The following is an 11,069-nucleotide window of genomic DNA, read 5'->3' on the forward strand; positions in this document are numbered from 1 at the left end:
TGGCTCAAGTTTAGCCCTTAACACTAGGACACATCAGCTAACGCATAAATACCAAAAGTTCGCAGAGGTCAAACAGTCCACATTCAACTGAAAGGGTCTAGGCCTATTATAAGGATGGCATACTTAACCAAATGCAACACTCTTACCTATGTGTGCCACCATTGAAAAGTGACATCTTCTGATGACCTAGGCTAAAGGATAAAGATGCATCTGATGACACCATGCACTCTTAAAGTATGTCTTTAAAAAGTGTTTACGTTATCTGAGGCTTCACAGCCAAAAGAGCAAAGTGTTGGCTGGCTGTAATTCCTTTCTCCCTCATTGTATACTAAGTGCCAGTGAGGAAAACCCTCTTATTTTTGTTCTGGCTGTGTCATCTCTCTGTGGTAGTGATATCATTACAGAGCGTAACGAGAGCTGGTGCTAGCATCTCCGTTCCTTGTAATGCAAGAGCCTGCTGAGTCTGACATTGACCAATTGAGAGAAGTCGAGACGTGTCATCTGCTGACAAAAGATGATTCAGAAGGTAATGCCATAAAATCCAAAAGATAAATGTTGAAGTTGAATTAAGCAGTTTTATTTGAATATCTCTCCCGAAACGTCTTCCTTACTTCAGCAAGTTTCCACAGACGAATTGCCTAACATTACATGTTGGCAAAAAAAGCCATGGAAGCCTAGAGCTTCAACCTCTCTCTGCTTAATTGGAGTTCTTTACAGTGATACAGCAACTACAAACAATATATTTGTACACTACATCGTTATGAGCAATGTTTTAATCAAGTCCACATATTAGTTCTAAGCTTAATTAGTCAAATCTATCATCAAACTGGTAGAATGAACGCAAATAAAAGATATGATGGGTAACGTCTCAGTTTATTTTGATGGATATTTTGCTTGACAAAAAGCCTCAATTGTGGTCCTATGAGGTCAAGACTGAAATATCTGAAATAGCCAAATAATTAGTACAGAGACATCCTTTTAAAGGGTTTTACTGAAGTCACCTGCCCATGTAGACCACACATACTTCTGCTTGGAACCCATGAAGAGCTGTTTGATCACATGTTCAGACATTAAAACGCAAGCAGGGCCAGCAGCTGTGCTTGGCTCTGGGCATTTCTCATACACCCTCTACGAGGCAAGTGCAGGGCAAGAACATCAGTGACATTATAATACTATTTTGTCTTGAAGGACACAAAAGACAACAGCACTGGCAAATTGCAGCTTTGTAATGTTTCGTTTTAGGAAGGCGATCCCAAATTAAGTAAATAGGATCACTGCATCCACAAAACAATCAGCATGGGTTGCCAAGCGCAAGTGATACAAAAGTCTCTGTTATCTTTACCACACTTACAAGTGGAAAAGTAACGGCTAGCAGGTAAATCAATCTCTTTGATTGGGATCTTTAGTGAAGTTGTGCTGGGCTGCTCACACGCAAACACTGCACCAACAGCCTTGTCTGTCTTCCTAAACACACAAAGAGGTAGCCTAAAAAGCACACCCTACAGACACAAACAAGTTACCACGTCCACTAGAAGCAAGGGATAGTGGTCCTATCTCACAAGCTACTGGGACAAGTTCACATGATAAATCATGTAAGAGATAACCTTGGTGTCAGACCATGCCACCCATTCACCAACTAGTCTGACAGGCTTCATAATTTTCAATCATTAGCCCGATAATGGATTAAGCCAAAAAATGATAGTAGTCTGTACTAAGGCCTAATTAAATCCACAATATCGTTGTATTAAGAAAGAGCCCAAACTCAATGGTGCATCCCAGATGAGAAGTCACATTGGCACAGTACGTCTGTCAACACAACCAGCTATTTAAAGTCTCAAGTCCAGTTTTTGGATTCCCTTTTCACCAATGCCCCCCAACACAAACAATCTCCTAAAGAGAAATTAAATACCCAGCCAAGTTGGGTGGATTTGGATAACGTCTCTTATTAATTCAACTGTAGTATACCTCTGGGAACTATGCCACAAAGTACAGAATCGTCTTGCTGACTGTCCTTTTCATATGAGAAGGGTTTATGATTAATGATGTAATTAAGGTGAAAACCCCATGTGGTAAACAATAATATGGAACATACAGTAGCTTGTCTGAACAATTTGGGGTTTGAATATCACTGAGGACATAACCAAAAAATTGTAATGAAATAAACATGCGTGTTAAAACTAGAAAAGTAACGCTAGGCTAACATCGAAATAAATAGAACAGTCATTTTCGATTTACCTGTTGGTATGAGGAGTCCTCGGGACGAAAATCGCTGCTAGTTTGCTCAAACTGTAGATTGAAGTGAGGAATTCGGTGCAGCAAATTAACCCACCAAGGAGGAGAATAGTTCACGACGGCTGCCATAATGTTTGTTATTAAAATGATATAGAAGGGGGGGGGATAAACTGATATTCGCAAGCGGTGAAGAAGTCTTTCTTGTGCTGTATTAGGCGCGTGCCAAGACTCAGCTCCGTTTTCTGGTGTTTCACAACACACTGTGTTTTGTTGTGAAAGATACAGTGTATCTGACTATCAAACTTAGGCAAATGTCTGAAGCAGAAACGTTAAAAGGGACATGCCTGGTCGTGGTCCCTTAACAAGCCACAAATGTCAACTAAAAACCAGTGGAATAAATCTAGCCTTAGCTAGCTAATTCATATTGTTAGCTATTTTCGCTGGCCCTAAAATAAAGTTGATGCTCAAGGGTCTGACTCGTACCACCTTCCGTCTACAAGGCAAACACGATTTAAGGAGCCAGCTGATCCCCGTGTACCTGATGATTTAATGCAAATCTCATTATTCCCAATGTACCGGTGGACTATACACCTCTAACACTGCCTTGGCAAGCTAATACTGCAACAACCATACCGCCGTCTCCATACAATTAAGCTAGCATAGACACGGCGATGACGTAGTGTAAAGATAGCTAGCTGGCTGGCTACCTTTGCTGTTAGCTTGCTGCCTATTGTTGTGTGAGACAGCCGCAATGATCAAGATCCGTAATGCCGCGACTTCCTCATTCTGGCTATTTAACCCGCTACTTAACGTTAACCTATTAAATAGTGCCCAGTCTAGACAGTCGTAGTTTTCCTCCTGAGGCAGCTGATTTGTTGACTGGGGTCTTCGTTGCTTTTCCTCTGTGTTTTCTTTAACTTACAATCCTGTTGATTAACGTTAACGTTACCGAGCTTCCCACATGCCTATCGGTTATTTTCGTTCAGACACCAGTTAGTTTTCTAGGTCGCCCCGGCCACTTGGTCCTTGCTCTCCTCCCTTGTTCCGTCCGGTGTTAATCAATGAACCCTTTTCACAGTCAGAAAACTCCCAAACAGTGAAGGCAACACCGACAGCCGAAAACTCGACCAGGCAATGGCCTCAAGCTGTCCGTCCCCTTGTCAGTCTCAACTTCAGTGTAACCAATGCAACAACACAAATGGGTAATCTGTAAAGTGTGTTGTTGCTTACAGCGCCATCTGGTGTCAAATCTATGAATGTATCAATTCAACCTTCGCTAAGTCCCGCCCTCCTTAGTTACTGTTGCTATGCCTGGCAAGCTTTCGCACACGTTTTAATGATGTAATAGACCAGGGGTCGGCAAATAGTGGCCCGCGGGCCCGCCATCTATTCTATCTGGCCCGCGAGATGACGTTAATTTGCTGTTTAAAAAAAAAAAAAAAAAAAAAAAAATTTTTTTAACCCCATGTTTTTAAAAAGAAAAAAAGGCCTACAGCAATCCCATCAATTTCAAAACATTTATTGAGGTATAGATGATAGTCCTACTAAAGTGACAAAACAACAGGTGGAACATCCTTGCAGTTATCCATGACGCACAGGTCGGAACGGTATTGGCACGCGAGTGCGCGTAATCTTGTGCAAAAAAAAAAAACAAAAGTGTCCTGTCTCCCTCTTCCAGTGGGCAAGGTCAAAAATAGCCTATGTTTCGTTAAATTAATAGGCTTGGCATTAATAAATGCAGGCAGGCTCAACACATACCTCTGCTTCCATTCTTCTTTGTAGGTCCTGCATTCTGAATCAATTTTTCTTTTCAAGGCTTTTGACAACGACATTTTGCATCGATAACTAGCATATAGCAATGTTCAGCTAATCATTTACACGTCATCCAAAAGAATAATATTTGTACACATTAGTTACGGCAAGTTGGTAGGCAAGTCGCCTGTTTCATGAGAGACGACAGGAGATGCAGCAGGTGGCATAAAAACAGCGCACATAAGCAAATAAACGTTTTTAATGGAATTAAATTAAATGCATTTTAAAAGTTAGATGATGTTTATTTTAATATAATATAATGATTCATAATTTAAATAGTAGGCCTATAACCCCCCCCCCCCCCCCATTACAAAAGCTATGGCCCGCGATGCCATTGTCTGAAAAAAAATTGGCCCGGGTCCAAACGTAATTGCCGACCCCTGTAATAGACCTCTGAAGTTCGCCTACAAAAAAGATCCAAAACGGCCATCTTTGCCCATATAAGGAGATCCGGTTGTTAATTGAAGCTAACTACCTATGGCAAATTGCATTGCAAGTTAGCTCTGGAGTAGCAAAAATCTAAGTGTGCCGCCTTCACTTACCGGAGATAACAGTATCCACTCGAAGGCAGAGGACAAAAGTGTGTTCAGGAAAACGTCTGCATTTCAGACTTTTTCATCCCCACGAGACTTTAACAGGTGCGATTATTCAAAATCCCCATGTTATTTTCCCATAGGAAAAATCGCCAGATACCGGATGTCAAAGATGGCAGCTTTTTTGTAGGCGAACTTCAGAGGTCTATTTACAAAGACATCTACAGTGTTCAGACCTGAAGTTATGGAGTTATATTTTATAGTAGGCCTAGGCCTATTGTAGTAGGCCTATTTGAATATTTACCCACAACAGTTTTACCCTTGTCTTAACAATATACATTATCTGTGAATTACAGTAGTGATAAAATGAAAAAGTAAAGGTATCCTGATATTTTATTTAGGGATGATCCTACAATTTTTTTTCTAAACATATCTTACATTTCTCCCATCTACTTATGTTTTCACAGATCCTTGCTCCTGATATCCTGATGTATGGGTGGCATTTCATTATATGACTCCAACAGAACACCTACACCAGGGGTCGGCAATTACGTTTGGACCCGGGCCAATTTTTTTTCAGACAATGGCATCGCGGGCCATAGCTTTTGTAATGGGGGGGGGGGGGGGTTATAGGCCTACTATTTAAATTATGAATCATTATATTATATTAAAATAAACATCATCTAACTTTTAAAATGCATTTAATTTAATTCCATTAAAAACGTTTATTTGCTTATGTGCGCTGTTTTTATGCCACCTGCTGCATCTCCTGTCGTCTCTCATGAAACAGGCGACTTGCCTACCAACTTGCCGTAACTAATGTGTACAAATATTATTCTTTTGGATGACGTGTAAATGATTAGCTGAACATTGCTATATGCTAGTTATCGATGCAAAATGTCGTTGTCAAAAGCCTTGAAAAGAAAAATTGATTCAGAATGCAGGACCTACAAAGAAGAATGGAAGCAGAGGTATGTGTTGAGCCTGCCTGCATTTATTAATGCCAAGCCTATTAATTTAACGAAACATAGGCTATTTTTGACCTTGCCCACTGGAAGAGGGAGACAGGACACTTTTGTTTTTTTTTTTTGCACAAGATTACGCGCACTCGCGTGCCAATACCGTTCCGACCTGTGCGTCATGGATAACTGCAAGGATGTTCCACCTGTTGTTTTGTCACTTTAGTAGGACTATCATCTATACCTCAATAAATGTTTTGAAATTGATGGGATTGCTGTAGGCCTTTTTTTCTTTTTAAAAACATGGGGTTAAAAAAAATTTTTTTTTTTTTTTTTTTTTATTTAAACAGCAAATTAACGTCATCTCGCGGGCCAGATAGAATAGATGGCGGGCCAAAATTGGCCCGCGGGCCACTATTTGCCGACCCCTGACCTACACAAAGGAGCTGTTAAAGTGGTGTCCTGCTACAAACAACAAGACAGCCAGCATGTAAACAAGGCCTTGTTTGTCCACTTCCTGAAGGGGCTGAAGCATGCTGGCCTTGATACCTCAGTCTTTGCTTCCATTTACAGCTGTGTTGTGGAGCGCATTCTCTCATCATGGTCTACTGCAGCGGGTGGTTATATCGGTACAGAGGACAATTGGCAGCAATCTACTCATTATCAATGACCTTTACATTAGTAGAGACATATGAGGCTTTCTACAGGTATTTTGCTAAACATAGCGGTTGCTAGGTTATTGCTAGGGTAACTGAGTGTTGCTCAGTGTTGCTATGGTATGTTGCTATGCAGGTTTCTAGGGTAATCATGTTGGTTGCTATGGTGGTTGCTAGGTTGGCATTGTAGTGGTGGTTGCTAGGTTGTTAATAGGGTAACTGAGAAGGTTGCTAGGGCGTTGCTAGGGTAGATATGGTGGTTGCTATGCTAAATTAAGTGGTTGTTATGCTGGTTGCTAGGGTAATTGAGATGATTGCTAGGTTGTTGATAGGGTAAACGAGAAAGTTGCTAGGGTAGATATGGTGGTTGCTCTGCTAAATAAAGTGGTTGCTAGAGTAATTGAGATGGTTGCTAGGGTAGTCATGTTGGTTGACAATATCAAAGTGGTTGCTAGATTGTTGCTAGAGGGTAATTGAGATGGTTGCTAGGGTCGATATGGTGGTTGCTATGCTAAACATAGCAGTTGCTATAGTAGCGGTGGCTAGGTTGTTGCTAGGGTAACTGAGAAGTTTGTTATGGTGTTGATAGGGTAGATATAGTGGGGGTTATGCTAAACAAAACAGTTGCTGTGCTGGTTGCAAGGTTAATCATGTTGGTTGCAATGGTGGTTGCTAGGTTGACATTATGGTAGTTGTTAGTTTGTTGGTAGGGTAATTAGGATGGTTGCTAGGGTAGTCATGTTGGTTGACAATATCAAAGTGGTTGCTAGATAGATTCTGGGATCCTAATGTATCGGAGTCAACCATGTGAATAGATGATAACAGCCTTCTGAACCTGCTAGAAGGTGATGGCCCCTTCTAACCCATAACTATGAGGCTGATTACGAGTGATAACGCCCATTTAATCGAGTGATAACGTTCAAAGCGGGTGTTCAATGGCACATGAACAGTTAGACTGAGAATTCTCGTCATGAAATTAAAATTCCACTGGAGCTCCAAGCGGATTTGTACACACAGCCTTACAACACTGTTTACAGCTCTTCGAGTCACGGTAAAATGTCATTTTTGGTACATAGCTAATTTACATAGACCTATGGTGTGGGTGCTTGCGTTTCTTTAGGAATCCGCCATCTTGGTTTGTATAGAAATGGATATTAAGTGACACATACACGCAAGACGGCGGAAAATACGGGACCGGCGGTAATAGGAGGAGTTCCGATACTTGTGCTCAGAGCCAAACAGTGTCAGAATACCGATCACTCCAGTGTATGATTGAAGTGTTCCCTTAATTTTTTTTGAGCAGTATAGAATCGAATAGAATAGAATATAATCTTTTATTGTCATTGCATATTAGATATAGGTGAAAGGAAACTATTCATTTCAGAGGTGTAGCATGGGATTTGTGTAATAAGGAATTTGTGAACTTGTAACCTCTATGTTGTATTTACGTGGTAGAAAAAATAATTCTACAACTTCAAAATTAATGACACACAGTTGTGACTTTACAAGTACACAAATTATTTGCACAAGTACGCAGGACTTTTGATACTGATTTACTGCTGTGACAGTAGCAAAACCTGGAGCGTACTGTGAGTTTTCATTTGTAAGGTGTAGCATGGGATTTCTGTACCTGTAATAAGGAATTTGTGAACTTGTAACCTCTATGTTGTATTTACAGGGCAGAAAAAAAATTCTGCAACTTCAGATTTAATGAAACACATTTGTGACTTTCGTGTACAAGTGCACAAATTCTATGTACAAGTTGATGGTAATTTTGATACCATAGATTTAATAGAGACCCAGTCAGACCAATAGTATGAAAAATCAGGAACAGAGCTTATTTACAATGATGCGCATCAAGAGAGAGACAGCATGACTTCACCTAAAGATCCATCAGCTGCTCTAACTAGACAAGGAAATAGTTAGAGTTTAAGTATCCTTCCAGGCTGACGGGAGATGGCGTTGGTCATCCCATCTCACGTGGACTACACTGAATCAGACCCTGATTAGTGGCAGCCTGGCAATCCGGAGCAGATAGCTACTGACGCAGCCATGCAGAACAGTGAAACACTGCAAAGTCATAATATTCCTGCTTATCTCTAAACACAGTCACACAGAGATATACACAGGGACAGTACAGATATCATACAGTCATTACATAGAATCATACTTTTAGTATCAAAGTGACCCACTAATGAGAAATGCAGAACATTAAACCACATATTGGAATATTGGACATAATGCAGAACATTAAACCATATATTGGAATATTGGACATAATGTTCTATTCCACTTTCTCTCAAAGTGCACAAGACTTTTGACACAGATGTACCTCCATATAGGCTTGCAACTTATTTGCACCGATTGCAACTTAGTAAATTTAATAAGAAGACCGGGAGGATTTTGGCAGCACAATATATACAGACTATATAAACTACAGGGGCATCATGCTTACATCTGTGCCAGGGAAGATTTTAAGCAGGATTGTTCTGGAAAGACTTTCAAAAGAATTGGACAAAAAACAAGCAGGCTTCCGTCAAGACAGATCGTGCACCGACCACAGTGCCACCCTCCGTATCATCATAGAACAGACCCTGGAATGGAACACATACCTCATTCTCACATTCATCGACTTCCATAAAGCATTCGACAGCTTAGACAGAGAGACTTTACGGAGACTCATGGCAAATGATGGTATCCCAAAGAAGTTCATAACCATCACCCAGCAGCTGTATCTACAATCATCCTGTAGAGTCATACATAACAGAAACCTCACAGACAGCTTTGCAATAGAGACAGGAGTCCGACAGGGCTGCTTAACTGTCCCCTTTTCTCTTCCTTTTGGCAGTTGACTGGATCATGAAGGCAACCACAGCTGAACAAAACCTGGGTATTCAGTGGACAATGTGGTCCCAGTTAGAAGATCTAGACTTCGCTGACGACATAGTCCTCTTGCTTGTTTGATGATGCTTTTGTGGTTCTCCAAGTTGCCCCATAATAAAATTGATTTAACATTGGAGTTGAAGATGCAGAGTTTTGTATTTCTGGAGATATATTTTGCGTTCCATATTGGCTTAAGCACTAGAAAGGCTGATCTTGCCTTCCCTATTCTTGCTTGTCTTTGTCACTCCCTCCATCCTTCCCAACAACGCTTCCTAAATATGTATATGTGTCCACCTCTTCTCCATCCAGTTTTATGGCCTCTGTTTTGTGGTTTATGGTCATCACCTTGGTTTTTGTTTTATTGATGTTAAGTCCTGTAGTGGCTGCAATTCTGGTAAGTTTCGTAAGTTTGGTCTGCATTTGTGTTTTGGTGTGTATATGTTGTGTATTCAATCATATTATGTGCTGTTCCTGCTATTCCACCACACCATCAGAGGGCGCACTTACCTAGTTCATACTGATACTGTGTAATGTGATTTGGAGTGGATAAAGAAGTGAAGAAGTTATAAACGTGGTGTGATACGGTGCCCGTCTCCCATCTTGTTCTTCATTGGGGGCCAAGCAGCGAAGCTGCGAGGCAACCATAGTGATTGTTAGTTTTCTTATTATTGGGGGCCAAGCAGCGAAGCTGCGAAGGCACCCATTGTGTTTCTATTTGTTCTTATTATTATTATTATTGGGGGCCAAGCAGCGAAGCTGCGCGGCAACCCTTAGTGATTCTACCTTTTCTTATTATTATTGGGGGCCAAGCAGCGAAGCTGCGAAGGCACCCATTGTGTTTCTATGTTTTCTTATTGGGGGCCAAGCAGCGAAGCTGCGAAGGCACCCATTGTGTTTCTATGATTTCTTATTATTATTTAACATCTTTCTTCCCGAATGGGAGTCTATGGCAGCCCATAGAACCGTCTGGTAAAAAGTTGTGAAATTTGGCACACCGATTGGGTACAGTCCCATGTTTAAGTTCACCAAGTTTCATGTCAGCAGCTTGAGCACTCTAGCGCCACCAACAGGCCAAAGTTAGACATGCGTTCACGCACGTAACTTTTGACCCGTATGCCCGATTGTCAAAAATGAGGTATCGTTGGAATCCTTGGACCAAGCCGAGTTCAACGCACCCTATGACGTCATTTTCCGCCATGATGGATTTTCCGCCATATTGGATTTTAGTGAAAGTGAAACTAATCTTTCACAGGTCACAAATTTTGTCCGATCGTCACCAAACTAGACACACATGATCTTCAGGCCATGCCTCATTAACGCATTGCTTTTTGTCTTCGGAACTAAAACCGTTCGCGCGTACCAGCCAATCAAAATTTGCGGCAAAGCCGCCAAACAGGAAGTGAGCTCATATCTCAGCAACCCATAAATCTATCATAACCAAACTTAGTACATGGACTCAGTACCCAATTAGGGGGACGCTCAAGAAATCTGGTGACCTTTGAACTCTAGGGGGCGCTGTAATTAAGAAACATGCCTTTTGGCCTGTAGCTGCTGTTGTGTTTGGAATTAAAATGTACTAGTGGTGTCTGGTAATACTGTTGGAGGTCCTTAGGCCGACCCAAGCCAACTTGTGATGTCATCGTAATTGATTCGGCCGCCATATTGGATTTAATCAAAAACACGTACAAGTTTTCGCAGGTCACAAATTTCAGCGGATCCTCACCAAAATTGCCAGAGACTATCTTCAGACCATGCCCTATCAGTGTATTGCTTTCTGGAACAATTGACAGAAGCATTCGCCCGTAACAGCCAATCAAAATTGGTGGCGAAGCCGCCAAACAGGAAGTGAGGTCATATCTCAGCAACCCTGCCATGTATCATAACCAAACTTACTACATAGATTCATGACCCCATTAGGAGGACGCACAAAACATTTGGTGACCTTTGACCTGTAGGCAGTTCTGCAATTAGCAATATTGTATTTTGATCTGTAG

At 41.2% G+C, this 11,069-nt stretch overlaps 1 protein-coding gene across 2 annotated transcripts in view; it reads right to left on the reverse strand.

Moving 5' to 3' along the window:
* Nucleotides 1-2,827, reverse strand: part of ttyh3a (tweety family member 3a) — a 55,865-nt gene extending 53,038 nt beyond the window's left edge. For both annotated transcript variants that reach the window (XM_076264911.1, XM_076264912.1), the window contains exon 1: nucleotides 2,236-2,827. In XM_076264911.1, coding sequence (XP_076121026.1) covers nucleotides 2,236-2,361 — 126 coding nt within the window. In that variant the 5' untranslated portion in view covers nucleotides 2,362-2,827. The remainder of the gene's footprint in view (nucleotides 1-2,235) is intronic.
* Nucleotides 2,828-11,069: the final 8,242 nt, after the last annotated feature.

Source organism: Alosa pseudoharengus, unplaced genomic scaffold (assembly GCF_046254945.1).
Source record: "Alosa pseudoharengus isolate Yale_2024_CS ecotype anadromous, Long Island Sound unplaced genomic scaffold, YU_APseudo_1.1 YU_APseudo_1.1_scf_4, whole genome shotgun sequence".
In the NCBI taxonomy this organism is placed as follows: domain Eukaryota; kingdom Metazoa; phylum Chordata; class Actinopteri; order Clupeiformes; family Clupeidae; genus Alosa; species Alosa pseudoharengus.